Source organism: Peromyscus leucopus, chromosome 22 (assembly GCF_004664715.2).
Source record: "Peromyscus leucopus breed LL Stock chromosome 22, UCI_PerLeu_2.1, whole genome shotgun sequence".
NCBI classification, from domain to species: Eukaryota; Metazoa; Chordata; class Mammalia; order Rodentia; family Cricetidae; genus Peromyscus; species Peromyscus leucopus.
The window spans coordinates 18,867,018-18,886,538 of record NC_051081.1 but is presented as its reverse complement, the minus strand read 5'-3'; the positions used below and the strand labels follow the sequence as shown (position 1 = coordinate 18,886,538).

Sequence of the window (19,521 nt, the reverse complement as noted above, 5' to 3'; positions counted from 1 at the left end):
CAGGAGGACAGAAGTTCAGGGTCGTTCTTGGCTGCATGGAGAGTTGAAGGCCAGCCTGAGATATGTGAGACCCTGTTCTAAGGAAGGAAAAATAAAGTCCAACCCAGCAGCTGGCTCTCCTGACCCTTGACCTAGGATAATAACCTACAGGACATTGTTACTGCCCTTACTTTCACAAGATAATGGAGAGGGAGATAGTACATTTTCTGCTCGACTTCCTTCCTGAGGACATTCCATTCACTATTTACTGGGCACTTCCTGTGTGGCAGGCATTGTGTCCCATCCAGTGGAAGCAAAGAGCACATAAACCCAGACTTCATGGTTCTCACAGGTCTCATAATCTGGGAACCTCAGGTTTCTGAAGCTTTCCCTCACTTCCTGGAAGGGAATTGTCCCATAAGACTCTGGGCTTTGCAGAGTAGCGAGCTGAAATTGGAAGCACACACTTCCCCTGTAATCTGGGACCTGAAGCTTCCTTCTATCTTTTCTGACAGATTGAGTAGTGATGTCTCCAATGAGGCATGCTCTTAAATGTGGCCTATGTCCTCAGAGACGAATGGCCAGAGTCCCAAGAATGGGGTTTCTTAGTATGGTGGAGTGGATTGCCCATCCTGGTATCCCCATCACTCTCTCGTGCATCTTGAGGCCAACATCCTCTTGGGGTCATTGAGTACCTTTTTGTTGGGTGACTAGACTTTGAGTCCATCCCTCTGAGTCTCTGTCTTTAGTGTAATGAATGTGCATGCACACATCTGCATGCTCACCACACACACTTGCAGCCCCAAACGCTGCAGTTCCAGTGTCCTTGACTAACAAGCGCTCTATGTTAATAGCAAGCTTGAAGCCAGCTTGGGCCACATAGGAAGACTCCATCTCAAACAAGAACAAACGGCTCTGATGATGGGCTTCTTGGACCTTTTCTTTCCCACCACAAGCACCTGCTTGTCTCATGTCTAACAGTCTGCATGTCCCTTGTTGTGGTGAACAAGAATACCCTGTCTTTGTGTTAACCTTCCTTTCATTTCCTTTAAGCTTCCAATTCTCTCTCTGCTCTGTTCCTCCTCTGTTTTCTCTGAGAATCCTGCTCATGTGTACTCCACAGAGGAGTGTGTGTGTGTGTGTGTGTGTGTGTGTGTGTGTGTGTGTCTGTCTGTCTGTCTGTCTGTCTGTCTGTCTCTGTCTCTGTGTGGGTGTGTGTCTGTGTGTGTGGTCTTTGTGTTTTCTCTTCTGGTGTGATCTTGCATGTGTCTCTGATCATCTTCTCACTGTTCTCTGTACCTTGGAGTCTTTGTTAATCCCAACTGAGATTCCTACAGCTGTCTCCAAGCCCATAATGGCCTCCTGATCACCTGGGCCCAGCTTCCCTACCTCTTCGCCTTAGTCTGTCATTCATATCTTTTTTTTTTTTTAAAGATTTATTTATTTAGTATGTATACAGTGTTCTGTCTGCCTGGATGCCAGAAGAGGGCACCAGATGTCATTACAGATGGCTATGAGCTGCCATGTGGTTGCTGGGGCTTGAACTCAGAACCTCTGAAAAAACAGTCAGTGCTCTTAACCTCTGAGCCATCTCTCCAGCCAGTCATTCATATCTTTATTCAGTTATTCCTGATGGGTTGCTTCTCTTCTCATTATGTGTCCACCGTATTTTCAGAACTGTAGGGACAGAGTGGGCACAGTGACCTCATCCATCCTTAGGAGTCAGAAAGGGAAGTATCTGGTTGACACATGACACTCTGATAAATGTAAGGTGAATGGGCACAGTTGTTCTCAATAAACCTAGAGAACTTGTACTCTGACAGGACTAATGGATGGCCCATGTATGAAGGACATATTAGTAGCATTCTGGCTCCGTGGGAGGACTGACCAATTCTGGGAGTTGAGTAACAGTGAACTCCACAGGCATGGCTTGCTATTCACACCCTAATCGGTGTCTGTACCCAGCTGTCATTACTCCTGAGTCCTCCAAGGGGACCTGTCCACTCCACATTCAGCCAATGATCCAAGGTACACTACACACTGTTCCCTCCCTGATTCTTAGAGTCGGAGCAGCACCTTCCTTCTCATGGTTTCCTGCTCTGTCTGGGGAGGGCTAGTTCATGTGGCTGCTTCCCCAGGCAGGCAAGGAGTAGCTCTAGAAGGTTCTGAGAAGACCCAGGAAAGTAGACTATGCCGATGGTGACTCTTGGCTGTGTAGAACCCTTCATGTCCCCATCTCTTCTCCTCCATTATTTCACTGACCCCTCCCTCCTACGACAGGTGGGGCAGAGAGAATGAGGTCCCAGGGAAACCTGAGTGAGGCCTCAGTAGAGGCTTGTTGGTGGAGCTCAACCCACATACCCGACACCTCAGTTTCTGCCCACATTCTCTCTGTCTATCCTGACCTTCCCCTCTCACTAATGGCCAAGTAGCAGCCGGGTAGATTAGAGCCCCGAGCTGTGGGGACAGAAGCCTGTCTTTGCATCTGTTGGACTTCTAGGCATGTTTCTGAATCCCACACTGCTTTCATTTCTTAGTCAGTGAAGCTGAGGAAACATGGCCCACTCCATACAGTGGTGGCAGAGTTGAAAGCAATGGTGCCCACCTGTGGCCACCACTCTATCAGGCATCTACATCTTCCATACAGTGCTGCAGTCATGAGTTACCTAATGGGATGCTCAGCTACTGGAAGCTTCTCTCTCCCCAGCTAGACCTCTGTGCACAAAGCAGTGATGACAGCACACAGTGACATCTTGTGAGTGACTTCATTGTGAGGTGCTCACTGCAAAATGTGTGTTGTAGTTGTGTAGAAGGCGGGCGTCTTGGAGGGGTGTGCATGGGAAGCAGTCTCCTCTCACCTGTGAATTAGGACAACTTTGAAAGTGAAAGCTGGGCTGGAGGAGAGGTTCCCTTCAGGGGCCTGCAATGACATGTGCCTTCAGAGAATGGGATTCTCTAAGAATCCATCTAGGAATCCAGGGAGCAGCAGCGAGCTTCCTTGAGGAGCTGCGTGCTGATGCTGTGTCTTCTTGGTGCTGATGCTGTGTCTTCAAGGATGCTGATGCTGTGTCTTCCTGAGTGCTGATGCTGTCTGTGTCTTCCTGGGTGCTGATGCTGTGTCTTCCTATCCCTGCAGGTGGGCTCTCAGCGGTTCAGTGTCAACATGCCCCACAAGTTCGGGATCCACAACTACAAGGTCCCCACGTTCTGTGACCACTGTGGGTCCCTGCTCTGGGGCCTCTTGCGGCAGGGCCTGCAGTGTAAAGGTGAGTCTCTTCCTGACCCCGCAGCCCAGTACCCATGTGGCCCCTTTACTTTCCTTTTTGTAGAAACATTGTGTCCATATAGCATTACTTTCTAAGGCGGGTTCCAGATTTGGCTGTAGCGTTAACCCTTGATAAACCATTGTCCCCTGGCTGTGTCCACTTTAAGACCTCTCATTGAAGAGAGGGGCCATGAGTGTGGAGGAAACACGACAAGGGAGATGTGGCTGGGCCTCGTGAAGTGGCTAGCAACCTGGGAAAAACAAAATGGAAGATTTAAAGAAAAGAGGCAGTGGACCAGAATGGAGGGCATATTGTTAGAGTTGGATTCTTGAAGGAACCGGTATAAATTGGTTTTCTCTCTCCAGCCTTTGTTCCGAGTTGACTCTTAAGAGAAAATCATGCTAGGTCATTGTCACCTAAGATGACTGACTTAGAGAAAATCATGCTAGGTCATTGTCACCTAAGATGCCTGACTGATCGTCTATGGGTTGTACATAGATGGCCACATCTGCATGGCAGAAACCAAGGCTCAGAAGTGAAGTAACCTGTACACAGCCCACAGCTTATTAACAGCACTGGACCCTTGACCTTTGCATCTCAGATTCCTCTCTCTGTTCCTGCCATGCCAACTGAAAACCCTCTGTTCCATTGAGTGTGCTGGGTGGCCCCAGTGATAACACATGAGTGTGAGAAGTGGGAACATATTCAAAGTCTAGTTTTATATGGTCTGGTGTCCCCACAGTGCTAAGCAACCATGAACAAAGCAAGCCATTTTCATATTTTTAAATTATGTTTTATTTTTGTCTTGATTATATTATTAAATAATAACCATTTTTTTTTAAAAAGAGTATAAAGAAATATAGTATGGACACACTGATCATTGAAGGGATTTCACTGAGACATTATGGACATTGTAAATCATGGTTGCAGTAGAAATAAAGAAGAGAAGAACAAGACATGAAGGACTAATTGGTTGTCTAGCGTGACTAGAACAGCTGGGAGAATAATGGAACAGTCTCTAGAATGGGAGCTATGGGAGAGGGGTCAGGGCTGGGGGCAAAAGGATCAATTTGAGCTGGGCCTGGGTTGTCCTTGAGAAGCAGGGCCCTGGAACGTGGAGCTACCTCATTGCTGGCCATTCTTGTTGAAACCCAGTGAGTGGATGGGGGTTGGCTTAGCATTTCCGGTGATCAGTAGGAGTAGCTATAGAGTTGATGCCATCCTCTGGCTAAGGACCTCAGGTGTGAGGAGAGGAGTCAAGGATGGACCTTTCAGGGCCTGGGGTGGTGGATTCTAGCAGAAGCCTGCAAAGGCAACAGGAAGGAAGGACCGCAGGGATTGGAGGGAAAGTAGCAAAAAATGGAGGGAGACACACATAGCCCCCTGCACTAGGAGAAAGCTGGGAGAATGAAAATGAACGTCCTCAAGATTGTATCTGAGGTCAGACATGAAACATGAGCTCCTAACGAGAAGGCTCTTGCCCACCACAGGAGGGACAGTGGATTGGTACCTCAAGTGCGATGGGCCAAAGGGAGAGCACAGGGCCAGTGTTTTCAGAATGGTTCACACCCACTGAGAGACTGAGGAGACAGAAAAGAGAGCAGACTTTCAGTAAAGCCAGTGACCCATGTGGGCCCCGTGGGGCCTGGTGTAGTTGGAATTTTCTTTGGGTCGCCAACCAGCTCCCAAATAAAGACACAGAGACTTATTATTAGTTATGAAAGCTCAGCCTTTAGCTCTTATCACTCAATTTAACCTGTTTCTCTTCATCTGCATTTTGCCTCGGGCTTTTTACCTTTCTCTCATTCTGTATGTCCTGCTTTCCTATTTCCTCCGTGTCTGTCTGGCTGGCCCTTGGCTCTCCCTCTCTCCCTCTGTCTCCCTCTGCCTCTGTTGAGCTTAGATTCCTCCTCCTACTTCTTTCTGCCCAGAAGCCCCACCTATACTGCCTGCCTAGCTATTGGATGTTTAGCTTTTTATTAGTCCAATCAGATGCCTTAGGCAGGCAAGGTAAACAAATGCAACACATCTTTACATAGTTAAACAAATAGTTCGTAAACAAGTGCAACACATCTTTACATAGTTAAACAAATAGTCCGTAAGCAAATGCAACACATCTTTACATAGTTAAGCAAATAGTCCGTAAACAAATGTAGCACATCTTTACATAGTTAAACAAATAGTCCGTAAGCAAATGCAACACATCTTTACATAGTTAAGCAAATAGTCTGTAAGCAAATGCAACACATCTTTACATAGTTAAGCTAATATTCCACAACAGCCTGGTCCTGCTTCTTGCTCTAGTCATGCCTTTGCCCTGCTCTTCTTCTCAGCAGGCTCTGCCAGGTTTTCACTATTGTAGGCATGCTGGTGGGCTATCCTAGGCTAGAGCTCAGCTCCTCTGCTACATATGGTCCATCTGCAGCTCTGTAGACTCAGCTCTGGTGCCATTCCCATTCTTGGGAACAGGTTCCAGTGTTTTCAGTAAAACAGGGTTGTTAAGAATGTGTCTAGCCGGGCGGTGGTGGCGCACGCCTTTAATCCCAGCACTCCAGAGGCAGAGGCAGGCGGATCTCTGTGAGTTCGAGGCCAGCCTGGGCTACCAAGTGAGTCCCAGGAAAGGCGCAAAGCTACACAGAGAGACTCTGTCTCGAAAAAACAAAAAACAAAACAAAACAAAAAAGAACGTGTCTAAACAGACAGACCCATGCCATTGTCCTGGTCACACTGCGCCTGTAACTTGAGACTGTCTGAGCCACATGAGTGCAAGCATTGTCCATTTGCTCTTTCAGGGACCATCCCTTTGTCCATTTGGGCTGGGAGGAGAGTACAGTTACATCTTGCATCACTTAAGTGGCAGGGATTTGGCTAAGAATGCTATTAAGAGGCCGTATCGCTGCTGTGCGAGCATCCCTGCACATGCTGGCCAACTGAGATGGTTATAATGCACCTAAGTGACGTCGCCTTCCAGGATCACCATTGTCTATGTTGCGTGTGGTCGAACCGTGAAGGGAATGTTATGTCCTATGTAACTGGGCTTCTGTTGAATGACAGAGGAGCGGAGAACTGATTTGGGGGCGTGAACACCAGGGCTTACAGCCAGGAACCTGTCAGGGGTTGGCCTCTGGCCTTTGGACTGTCTTTTCCCTGCCTTTACCACAGAGGGACCAGGCTCACACAACTACTGGGCACTTGAGCCCCTCAAGTGAGGACAGGAAAATGCTGACTCTAAGCAGGCAAATGGAAGGGTTCGTTCCTTTTTTGGCTTACCACTCCAGGCTGAGCACAGTCTGAGGCCCTTGGCTCTCACTCTTGCTCCATAGAGCACAGCAGCCATCAGCAGCAGCCTAGGAATGGGCCACTGAGGTTCAGGTGACTACTTGTGTGTCACCTGATGTGTGCCACTCATCTTTAGGCCACCTAAACCCTTCCATTCCCCAATCCCCTTCTGCCTAAGTATCCCCACTTCAGTACAGCCACCCTGAAGTCAGAAGATGCCAAGAGACGGTTTACTGGGGAAGCCAGATCTCCTTCACAGGTTGCAGTCTGGCCCATAGGGCTCTGCCGAAGCCCTGTGCTTCATCATGCCTTTAAGGGTCCTCTCACTATATCACCGCTGTGCGCCGAGGCAAGAGGAGTGTGTACTTTGGGAAGGCCTGGCTTTGAGATTCTTCCCTGGCCACAGCGTCTCTCTCTGAGATCCATCTTGGTAACTGCTGTGGTCCCAGGCTGTTTGCCTGGATTAAGGCACAGGGCGCCTGCAGAAGGATGATAGAGATTAGCAGAATTTGGGGGAAGCTATGGTTTGTAGAGATTGCAGGCTGTGGTTGGGAGAGGCCCTCATGGTCCTGGTTAGTTGCTGCCTGGTTGGGGGACCACATGCAGGTCACCATCTGTCCTTCTGCCTTTGGAAGGTAATAGAAAGAGTAAATGCAGCCGCATGCCTCAGAGGACGGCAGTGCAGAGCCACACAGATAGACAGATCACGCCTCCTTCCTTCCTTCTCCCTCTGTCCTTCTCCCTTCTCCCCTTCTCTCTCCTCCCCATCCTCCTCCATCTTTTTCTGAGACAAGGTCTCCGTAGTAGCTCAGTCTAGCCTGGAACTTGCAATCCTCCTGCCTCCGCTCCTGAGTGTTGGGATTAGAGGCATGTGCCACTGTGCCTACCTCTGCTTTCCTTTTATATAAAAGCACTTTGGATATTTAAAGCATAAAAGAACTTTCACGCTCCTCAGTTTCAAAATTCAGGCTTTGTTTTTTTTTTAACAATTGGACCCCTTGTCAATAGCCTTTTGTCATTTTTGTTTTTAGAATTAAATGCACACCGGCAATATAAAGATACATCCTCACTGTGAACGATTCACGCAAGACTTAAGAGGAAATGTGTGTAGATAAAATAGTGTGCTCTCTGTTGTCTTTAGACTTCCACCTGAGACTTGACTGCTATTCAAACATTTGCTTTAGGCCTCCCCCAAGCCTTTCTATGTGAATTCGTGCTCACTCGCAAGAGCCAGCTCACCCCAACAGAAAGCGCTTTTGCAGCCCACGAGGGCCCAGTTACCTTTCTCACTGTGGCGCTGACCCCTAGAAGGTCAGCTTGCTCTGAAAGGATGTTAACTGGCCTGTCCCTTCTTAGTGTGAGTCTAGCTTTAATATCAGCCCGGGAAAAGGTGAAAACAGAAAGAAAATGCCTGGCCCCCAATTGCAAAGCATAATACAGAGGGTGCAGCGCCATGTGCCCAAATCCCAGGCTAGCCTAAGATGGCCCTGCTGCTGTGACCCCATCTGCACAGAGTAGGTGCTCAGCTCACCAGGGATGAAAGCTAAGGAACAGAACAAGAGTGTCTCTTTAAAATAAATAAATAAGAGCCCCACCTGGGCAAAGTGACTATTTCTTTTTGGCACATTTTCGTCTCTAAGAAGGCCATACAAATGCATGTAACCAGGCAGTTCAGAGCTACGAGTCGGGAGGAATTTGGGGCTATGGCATTGTCTGGTATTTCCTCATAGTACCCCCCAATGTGTGTGTGTATGTGTGTGTGTGTGTGTGTGTGTGTGTGTGTGTGTGTGTGTGTGATGCACATGGCTCATTAGACCACTTCGTGTGAATGTAGCTCAGGTTTCTTTGTTCCGAGCTGGCACATCCAAGTCACGTTTTGGTCTGCTACCTCCTGGTGTCATCCAAGCCTCCAGGATCCGGTGTTCCCACTGAGGTGGATACCTCCGTCACCCACTGTCCCCGTGCCTAAGCAGCTTTGTTCCAGGCACTGGGCTTTTCAAAGCCTCTTCTCTTCCACTTCCTCAAGTTGTCTGAGTTGACTGACGTGTGATTGGATATTTTGTCAAAAGAAAAGCATAGTCTTCTTTACAGACTCCAGTTCACTAACCTGGCAACCCAAATTCACCCTGGGGAAGGACTGATCTGACATTTCAACACCAGAGGGCGCCAGCGGTTAAACTGTGCTGAACAAGTTCGTTGCTTTTGGTCAAGGGAATGCTGTCTGGTTGCTGGGTAGGGCAGGACAGGTGAATGTTGCTGAGCGGGAGGGGTGGAAAGCCAGGCAGAGCGGTGTTATGGCCCGGACTGTGTGATCCACCTGGGATGCTCAGGCCTTCTTAGTGCTGTCTTGTCCAGACCTACACTCCTCTTCCTCTGCCACCACCTTGCCCCCACATTGCCTTCATCCTGGGACACCCGTTCAGCTGGAGGTTCTGTGCTCTGCCCACTCCAGGCCCACGATCTTGCACTGTTGGGCAAGCAGGAGGCCCAGCCCCACCTGCTCGATTTCATTCTAGAAACAGTTTCTTTATTTTTAATTGCTTCACAGACTTTAGATGTTAGGGAAGTTTGAGTTTCATAGCAAACCTGGGCAGATGTGTAAAGGTTCCTCGTAGAGCCTGTCCCCACACATGCACAACCCGCGGGAGAGTGCTGCACACCAGAATGATCCATCGGTTAAAACTGGGGAGCCTACACCAACATGCCATTGTCATGTAAAGTCCACAGTTTACATCAGGGCTGATGGTGGGCATCAGGAGATCTGTGAGACTGGACAAGCATAAGGGGACATGCGTCCAACATGGTAGCGTAGGAGGCAGGAGAAGGACATCAACGTCCTCTGCGTTCTGCCCAATCCCCCTTCCCCGTTAACCCTTCTGTTGCTGCTGTAGTTTTACCATACGACTGGAGTGGTGCAGTACAGCCTTTGAACTCCACGCTTTCATTTAGTAACGCGTGTTTAATATTCTCCCACGTTGTTCTATGGTTTGAAGTCTTTCTTTTCTTTGGCCAGTCAGTAGTTGAGTGTCTGGATATACCAAAGACTGTTTATCCACCTTTGAAAGCACCTCTCAAAGGTGCTTTCATACATATTTGGAAGATTAGAAGTATATCTGTTAGATGTAATTCATTATTAGATTAATTTTGCTATTGTTTTGTCAAGGGTTATTGTCAGTTATTTATTTGTTTGTTTGGTTGGTTGTATTTGAGAGTGTTTGCATGGAAGATCTTGCTTTGTACTTTTCTTGTTTTGCTATTAGGGTTCCATGATAAGTTAGGAAAGATCTCCTCTGCCTCTTTTTTCTATAAGAGACTTTGGAATCTGGTTTTTCTTCAATGTTTTGTAGCCTTGACCAGTGAGTCCATTTGGGCCGAGTAGTTTCTTTTGAGAAGGTAACTGATTACTGTCTAAACTCTACTAGTGGTGGTGCTATTCCTATTGGCTTGTTCTTCTTGTGTGAGCTTTGGTGGGTCATGTGTTTCAGTCTGATAGTTTTCATTTCAGATGTATTAAGGTTTGTGGGGGCTGGAGGTGTAGCTCAGTGACAGAGCACTTGCCTACAATGCAAAGAGCCCAACAACAACAATTGTGTTTTTCCTTTCTCTCTTTCCTTCTCCCTGGAGAGAGGCTCAAGGATTTTCTACAAGAAACCACTTTTTCTCAGTTGACTTTGCATTTTCAATTCAATTGATTTTCACCTAATTTTTATCTTCTCCTTAGTCTGGATTTTATTTGTATTTTTTTCTAGTTTCTTAAACAAAAGCTTAGATGACTGGTTTTAGGGTATTTTTTCTTTTCTAATATATATATGCAGTTGGTGCTATTAATTTCCCTGTAAGCACTGCTTTGGCTGCATCTCATTCATTTTAATGAGCTGTACTTTCCACTTCAATCAATTCTCTCTTGGGAGTCTTTCTCGTTAGTTGGAAGTGTGTTGCTTGTGATTCTCTAGTTCTCTTTCTGTAACTGACTTCTGGTCCCACTCCACTGTGGTCTAAAATCAGACATTGCATAAATACTATAAAGATTTTTTTTGGAATAAAATTTAAAAGTATACTTTAACCATCCTGCAACGTGAACTCCAATGATTTAGAGCTCATGCTCTGACCAAGATTGTCCCCAGTCCAACCCAGTGTCTGCTTATTAGTGCTGTGTTTTCTTGATTGTTTTAACCCCTTAGAACTTTAGCTTCTGTGTAGACGTCAGGGACCTCTCATTTTTCTCCACAGCAAGGTGGCAGTTTGTGTGTACTGCTCTGATGACACAGTTCCTCTCTTATTGACATTTTAGTTGTGAGCCTAGCCTTTAATGGCTGAACCATCTCTCTGGCCTGCTTTCCCATTCTTAAAGTTGTAGTTGTGATGCTCAACCTTGTCCTGGACCTCATCCATCTGACTATTGTGGATAATTCTTGGTAGAAGCCCTGATTTTTGTAGTACAGCTGTTTCAGGTTCTTGACGTGGTAGTGCAGAGACAGGTGATTTAGCGGGAACAGGGTAGATAGCTGGGCAATGGTCCCAACTTCCATGGCTCCAAGCTCCAGTGGCCTGGAGCTCCAGCCACCACTTCAACTCTAGTTTCAGACTCATTGTAGGCATGGTCAAGCCCTGTCCCTAACGTCTGCTGTCCATCTGGCAGTGCTGGACCATTCCTGACTTCACTGGCTATGCATACAGCATCTTGCTTGCAGCCCCGGAGCTGGAGTATAGTGATGAATGTCTCTGAATCACTGCCTCCCATGCTGGAACTCCTGGACCCAACTGCAACCACATATACCTCATCTGCTGGTCCGTTGCATGCCGGGATGCAGAGTCACATCTTCCAAAACAGTTTGCTTTAAGGCATTTTATGGTCCAGCATTCAGTGTGTAAAGACACACACTGAACACTCATGTGTGCTTGAAGAGTGTGTGTCTTTCTGTTGGGTGAAATAGCCAGGGGAATCGATTATATCCAGGTGATTTGGTGTCTTTGCAGCATTCAGCTGTGTCCTTCATGAGATTCTGTCTTCAAGCCTGCTCCTCTCTGAAAGCAGAGTATTGAAGTCTCCAGACCTAATCAGGAGCATATTTTTCATTTCATTTACTGGCTCTATTTTGCTGTTCTCTTGCTAGGTGCGTACACACTAGGGATTTTTCTATCTACTTGGTGAGCTGACTCATTGAGTCACTGTGCACTGCCTCTGATTCACTACAATGGCATTCCTTGTTCCAAAAAAAAAAAAAAAAAAAAATGTCTGTACCTGAAGTTAATGCACTGTGGTACAGGGAAGTATATTCGCTCCAAATCCCTCCTGGAAATGGCAGGAGATATGACCAAGGGCCCGCGTAGATGCTGGAAACTGCAAATAGTGCTAGGCTCTATATATGCTGTGTTCTTCCTATAGTGACCCTATGACAGAGTTCCATGTATAAATTGGGCACAATAAAGGTTCATAACAGTGACCAGTAGTGGAGCCGAACCCTTGTCACCGTGAGCTGCCAAGTGCCAGCGTCACTTCCTTTGCAGTGTGGGGGCATCGTTGGGTAAAATAAAGCGCTGTCATACTCTGTGTGATAGTTTGGATTTTAAACATCTCCCCAAGGCCCATGTGTCAGTCAGGCTTGGGCCACAGTTTGGTCTGGAAGGTAGAGGAGACCTTTAGGAGTCATGTCTTCTTAAACTGCCCCCCCCAGCTCCCTCCCTCGAAGATGGAACCAGCGCTCTCTATGCATGGGTCAGTAGGTAACCACTCTATCATTGAGCTGTACCCTCAGCTTCTCTTAAAGCTTGTTAGTCGTAGTTGTCTGGTTTGATAATTCTAACATCCTTGCCATGTCAAGAGTCTAGATCTGTTGTTCCATCTCTTCCAACTATTTTGCATGTTTTATTATGTCTTATAATTTTTTCTTGATAACCAGATGTTATATCCTCGGTCTAAGGAGAGGCAGCAAATGCTTCATGATAGAGTGTCTTAGAGACAGCTGGTCCCTGTGGAGTGCAAACCCCACTGCTCCCAGGCTCCTCTGGCCTCAGAGGGATGGCTAGAGTGGTTTGGACTTAATGTTTCCCCAAGGTTAATGAGGATCTGATAAAAATCCAGCAATAAAGCTCAAATAAGATGTTTCTTCTTGAGGCAGGCCTGGCCTGCATCAGGCTTGTTTGTTTGCCTCTGGCCCTGTTGAAAGTTGGCTGAGTGTCTCCTGTCATTACTGGGGAGCTTCCTGTGTTGTGTGACCCATAACAGAGCAGTGCGGAGACCACATATGTGGCATCCATTTGGGCCTAGAATTGAGCTTAGGTCAGTGAAAACAAGTTGGCTCTTACAGAGGCGGTATCCTATTCCCCTGAAGGAAATGTAAATGTGACCTCTGCTTGCTCTTATTTTATGTATGTAGGAAAAACATGGGGCAGGGGATGCAACTAGAAACATCTTCCAGACATTCTCTGCAAGGTGGCTGATGGGTGATTGTAGTTCTCTGTATTGGGATGGGGGATGGTTTTTATTTATCTACTTTTATTTTTCTTCATTTTCCAACCTCTGTCAGATGAACATGCATCACATTTGGTGATGGTCATTGGGTGAGGGTCCCATTTTAGGCGTGAGTATTGGATGTCTGTCCTTCCTCTTCCCTCACAGTCTGCAAAATGAATGTTCACCGTCGATGTGAGACCAACGTGGCTCCCAACTGCGGGGTGGATGCCAGGGGGATTGCCAAAGTGCTGGCTGATCTGGGCGTTACTCCAGACAAAATCACCAACAGCGGCCAGAGGAGGAAAAAGGTAGGAACCACCGTTTCTGGAGCTTTCTCTGGGCCTGCTTCTGAGAGTATTCTAGAAGGAGGGTGAGAGAATCCTAAGTTTAGTCTTCTTACTCAAATAATCATAATAGCATGTGTTTGTGGACAAAAATAAAGAGGCCAGGTAACATGGAAGTCTCATTATGCCTCCCAGTGGGAGGAAGGGGGCGACAGAGCAAGCCTTAAGAGTTAGGTGTGGGTTAGGGGAAGCTTAGTGGTAATTTGGTTTTCTTCATGTCCATGAAACCCTGGGTTCAATTCTCAGTAACACAGCGGAATAAAAAGTTCACCAGAGAAAACAAGCTTTGAGCTGACAACCTTGAAGTCCCTTCTAGAAAAAGCTTGACACTGTAGACTAGCAGTCCTCAACTTTCCTGGTGCTGTGACCCTTTAATACATTCCTCGTGTTATGGTGACCCCCCAACCATAACATTATTTTCGATGCTACTTTATAATTGTAACGTTGCTATTGTTGTGAATCGGAATGTAAGTATCTGTGTTTTCTGATGGTCTAAGGAGACCCCTGTGAAAGGGTTGTTTGACGCCCCGCCCCCCCAAGGCCAGTTCCTTCAGACAGTAAGCCATGGTTCGTGCCAGCTCTTGCACTGAGCTGACTGGGAAATACTTAAGGACACTCGGCCTTTCCTTAGCCACCAAAGCCCCATCTATCCAGATGGCATTCCACATGTCACTTGGAATAGTTGCATGTTCTACTGTGTCGTTTTGGCAAACCAGGGCCTGTGGATGTAAACAGAGCTAAAGGCTTCTCTAGTGGGCTCTGCTTCAGCAATGACGCCTGGTCTAGAAAACCTAAGAGCCTTTGGAAAACTGGTTCTAAGAGAAGCAGAGCCCCGGTATCCAGTCGATGCTGAGGTGGGTGGGTAGGGTGTGGCCCCAGCTGCCCGGTGTTTGAACGTCTCCAAGTCCTTTTCTAGAAGAGCAAGTCTTTCTGCGGGTCCTCACACCCTCCACTCCTGTGTTCTCTCCTCACACGGCCTGAAGGACCTCCCAAGGAGCCTACACCTCTCCCTCTTCTTGTCAAACCTGCCGAGTCTTTCCCTGGTGCCCCCAGAAGAGCCTGTCCCCGCTGATGAGAAGGACCAGACAACTTTCATCTTTTTAACTATCTCTTCTCAACAAACAAAGCTGTTTTGGAAACCCTGCAAACATTATCCTGTCCCTGTTAACCTTGAGGCCTTATATACTGGGTGACTTCTTTAGGTTCTGTGAATTGTGCTGGGAAAAACAAAACAAAACTTTGTTTGGTGCCCCAAGGCACTGGATTTGCAAAGCAAAATAACACTAGCCAACAACACCAGGGCCTCTGAAGAGGTAGGCTGAGCAGGGACTGTGGTGCCAATGTCCCATTGATGAGCATCAGGAGATTGGCTTTCCCTGGCTGGAAGTATGGCTGTCTTACGCTGTCAGGAGAGGTTTAAAGGGAAATGCTAGGCCCTTGTCATTCCTGCATTCACACAGACTGTGGGGGTGACGAGATGCCTTCAACTGACTTGAATTTGCAGACTTGAATTCATGGACTCCTGATGAAAAGGGCCGGCATGGGAAAATGTAGGATCGGGCAGAGAAAAGGCCAGGGACTGTCATCCAGCTATAGTCACTGCGGTGACAGTCCTGATACAAAGCTGGAGGAGCCAACCGGTAATTTAAGATGTATGACGGATAAGGGAGATGTATTCTTGGTCAGGAGCTAAACCGTCTTTGCAAGAATCTCATACCTTTTGCTAAAAATGGTCCTCGGGAAGACCAAGAGAAGAGGGATCAGAGCCTCCCTGTGATCTCCAAGTCCATACTGGCACTTAAGTTGGACATGCCAGCGCTATTCCAGGAAGCAAATGTCACTGGTTACCTTCCACTAAAATGTGGCAACAGGCTTGACTACACTCAAGAGTATTTACAGAGCATCTGTCATATGTGTTACTTCGTGCCGGCCACTAGGGGCAGTGAGAGTACTGGAAAGTCTGTCTGAGTAGAGAACCCTACATACACAGTCTGCACCGCAGATGCTGTTATTGACGTCATGGCGAATAAGATCGTGAATAAACATCAAACAGGTGGTAGAGCCAGTCAGTATCCCACTGCATTGGTGAGATAACTTGAGTTGTAGAGATAGTTGTGAGGGTAGGGATGGGGAGAGGGGTGTGTGTGTGGAGGGGAGTTGTAACTGAAAAAAAAAAAATGGAGCAGGTCTTTGCTTTAAAAGCTCACCTGTCTTTGGAGAGGATAGATATTGAGACAGTAGAAATCTGTGTGTTTTGTTTTCCGTTGAACTGGCCCATGAAACCTTAAGCACCTGCTCTCAGTTTGATGGCTGTTGCTGTGCTCCTCTTGACGGTTCTCTGTATCACTGGTGCCTCCATGCGTTTGACATCACTAGCCTCCTTTCTGATGACTCTCCCGTCTCCTGTCCTTTCTAGCTCGTTGCTGGTGCTGAATCGCCACAGCCGGCTTCAGGAAACTCTCCGTCTGCAGATGATCGATCCAAGTCAGCGCCCACCTCCCCTTGTGACCAGGGTGAGACTCTTAGATTTGCCCTTTACCTCTCATTTCTGTAGCCTGATGATCAACACAGCCAGCCAGCAGCCTTCAAGATCCGTGCACATTGCTTCCATGTTGATATGGTAGTAACTCTTGTATGCTACAGGCTTTCTTGAGGGCACTAGCGGGAAGTGCTGCTCTCCGCTGTTCCCTGCAGCCTAGGATTAGAGGGAGGCATGTGTAATGATACGGTGTGTTACTCCCTCACTTCTCGTCCTGGTTTGAAGTGTAGAGAGGAAGAGAAGTCTCGCTCCTTTGCTCATCACTCTGGCCTTCTCTCTGGACCTAGATGTGTTCCATATACTTGCTTTGCAATCCTTCCCTTAACTCTGCTCATGGTACCCCAAGACTTGAGATCATGCTGAGTTATGGGGGAATGTCTCTTCTCCCAGTCTTTGGATGAACAAATGGGAATGGAAAGATGAAATCTGAGAGGCAGGAAGGAGGGAGCACTAGGCCTGACTTTACTCTGGGTACACACTCCTGATGTCTTTCCTTCTGACTAAATGTGCTTCAGACCGTTAAGTTCTGCGGGCATAATGAGCATAGGAGTAAGTTTACAGGCTCTGAGAGGTGAGAACTAAGCAAGGACTCCCGTCTGACTCCTCCCCTTCTGGTGACAGATGGGTCCCCACACATCCCAGGAAAGAGCTACATGGACCTGCGGAGCAGGAATGAGCTCGCAGCGGGGTGGTCCTCGGTTGTCTCTAACCCTTCTTCTGATCTTGTTTCTACTATTTTACTCACACCGGCTCTGTCCTGATGCTCAGCCCAGGTAGCTGGCTGGGAAGTGGAAAGTCAAGGTTGAAAGTGCTTGTCCTGAGGTCAAGAGCTAAGCTGGCATCCAGGCCAGGCCAGGCCAGTGCCTCTCCTCATGCCATGAAATCCTCACTGGAGGTCATTACGGTGGCAGGAGAGAGCAGAAGAGTTTCATGGCCATTTGCCAGTCTTGAGACTGTAGAATAATCGACCTCAGCTCACCTTCCTGGGCCTTTGACTCACTTTCTGTGTCTTTACTTCATTCCAAAAGAGATTTCACCCATCCCTAAGTAACCAGCTTACAGAGTCTGTCCTGGGCCAGTGAGGCATATGCAGTTTCCCCCTTTTCATATGGAATGTCCTGGAACTTCAAAGATACGGGGTCCTACATTAAAAGAATCCAAGTAGAGTGAACCACCCATGGTCACACTCACCTGTGACTTCCAGACCTGTCTCTTGCCTTCTGCTGTCTTTCTGTACCTCCTGGGGCCTTTATTCAGATAGACGTACCAGGCCAGGCAGGTACCATGTTTCCCAGCCTGATATGAGAACTAATGGATGGGAAACGTTCTTAGTAATATAGCTACCACAAAACGGAGCTGAGTCGGACGCTGTCTCTCCTCCATTGTAAGACATTTTCCTCAAGCTTTGAGGGGCGGGTCTTAGGTCATCTGGGTTCTGCCTTTCAAGATGCTCTTAGCAACTGAGGCCCGATGTGATAAAAAAGTCATACTTTGGAGTAGAGAGGTAGGTAGGCAGGCAGCTGCTGAAGTCTGTCATGATAAGGTTATCTGTAGACTTGGATGGTGTCCTTTCCACCCGTGTGAGTTCACTCCAGATCCCCTGCATGGGCCCTTGTGATGAAAGTCCTTCTGGACAGGAGGCAAAGAGCTTCCTATCCAGAGGTGACCCTCACTCATCTGTCTTCATCCCAAGGGATAAACACTCTGCTCCCGTCTGTAACCCCTGTTACTCATGAGAATCTTTTGCAATAGCGTCATGTCAAGATCCCCGTTCTGCACAGATGAGTGCTCGCTTCGGTGAATGAATGTCTAACTATAATAGGCCTTCTTCAAACAGAAAAGGTCAAAGGGCCTCCCAACACTGTCATCCCCAGGTAATTTAGGCCACATACTCCAGAAGACTGCAAGACCGTCTCATAGTTACGTAAATGGACTGTAGATTCCCTCCCTATCAAAGATAAATTGGTGACATGTCATGGTGGGAAGCTATTCTTTTGTTAATGCTAAGCCTGTGGCTCACTCTACAAGGTAGCTTTGTGTGGGATAAGTACTCAGAGTAAAGCCAGCATCAAGGCCAAATAAAGACCATTAGAAGACAAAGGCTTCCTAGCCCCTCTGAGTGAATGATTCTGTCACCAGTGAGGACTGTGAGTGTGGCTTCTAAGTGTTTGTTCTAATCTTCAAAGGAAACTTGAAGGGAAGCGAGCCTGTCGCCTCAGAATTCCGGGGAAGACAGGAATTCTCACCACACCTCGAATCATGGTCAAGGTTGCTAGGAGGCCTTCAGAGGCCTTTGGTGGCAGTGAACCCTGCCAGTTCAGGAACTATGTCTTCCTCCCTCCTCACTACAGACTGATGTCTTGTTGTACATTAGGCACCAAAGGAAGTGTGTTAGACAGATAAAGCAGTCTACAGAAGGATGTCCCTGGACCTGCCACTATGAACAGCTGAAGGAGGGCTGAGAGCTCATGGATTCTGAATATTGAGTCTTAAGGTAAAGGGCGCATGAGGGGCCTTCTAATCTAGCATCTTTTTCCTCTTGGCCCTAGAACTAAAAGAACTTGAAAACAACATCCGGAAGGCCTTGTCGTTTGACAACCGAGGAGAGGAGCACAGAGCATCATCATCTACCGATGGCCAGCTGGCAAGCTCCGGCGAGAACGGTGAAGTCCGGCAAGGCCAGGCCAAGCGCTTGGGCCTGGATGAGTTCAACTTCATCAAGGTGTTGGGCAAAGGAAGCTTTGGCAAGGTCAGTGGCACACCCGCGTAGTGGTGCTGGTTTCCTTTGGGCAGTCTGGCCTCTTCTGGTCACCTTTCCCTTCCTTATGGGGTGAAAACGGGCTAATGCCTGGCTGATGGGGGTCCCGGTTCTGCCCTCCAGTTGGTTGTGGGAATTCAGTTGTTCTCATTTGTCCAATGGGGAGAGGAGTGGAGCGGGGGAGGGAGGGAGCACACTGTCAATCAATCCCCTCCGCAGGTTTCTTCCTTGTGCAGAGAGCCATCTGAAATTCTGCTCTCCTCAGGAGGAAGTCTGTGAGCATGCGTGAACTCTGAGCCCGTGCCCTCCGTGAACTTCAGGTTCAGAGCAAACCTTACCATGTAGGACTTTGGACGCTGAATGTCCTTTAGCTGATTTTCCTGGTGCTTACTAAACGTCCTGCTCTTCCTCTCTGTGACAGAAGAGCTGGATAATCCTGTAGTGGATCGGGGCCCCTGTCTTGAGGACATTTCCCCCTGCTCTTGACTGCGATAAACACCAGGTGGGGGCTGTGCCCTTCAGTGAGCTCCGCGATGGGTTTGAGGAGATGCAAAGATTTGATTTTAGAGAGACAAAAGACAAAGAGCCCAGGAAACTGGGGGAGCATGTCAGACTTCTGTCGGCCCCTTGTCCTCCTTCTTTAAGCTGTGCCTTGGGGTTCATGGGAATTGCCTTTTGGGGACCTCATGAAACAGAGGCCCTATTTGGGGACCAAGCAGCTCTAGGAGTTATGTGCTCTCATATGTCCTGGGCTCTGGGAAGCTGTGCCCATGAGTCAGTCTGCTGGCTGAGCTGAAGGCCTAGTCCGCCATTCCAGAGCAGGTCTGAGGGAAGGCTCTGTGAAGCCCCCAGGCACAGGGCCTGCTCTGTAGGCCCTCACCTGCCCCTATCTGTCCTGAGAT

The 19,521-nt window shown here is 47.9% G+C and overlaps 1 protein-coding gene across 2 annotated transcripts in view; it reads left to right on the top strand.

The window, feature by feature from the left end:
* Prkce (protein kinase C epsilon) overlaps positions 1-19,521 on the top strand; it is a 500,560-nt gene that overhangs the window by 311,745 nt on the left and 169,294 nt on the right. For both annotated transcript variants that reach the window (XM_028892739.2, XM_028892748.2), the window contains exons 6-9: positions 3,116-3,245; positions 13,144-13,286; positions 15,739-15,835; positions 18,411-18,610. In XM_028892739.2, coding sequence (XP_028748572.1) covers positions 3,116-3,245; positions 13,144-13,286; positions 15,739-15,835; positions 18,411-18,610 — 570 coding nt within the window. The remainder of the gene's footprint in view (positions 1-3,115; positions 3,246-13,143; positions 13,287-15,738; positions 15,836-18,410; positions 18,611-19,521) is intronic.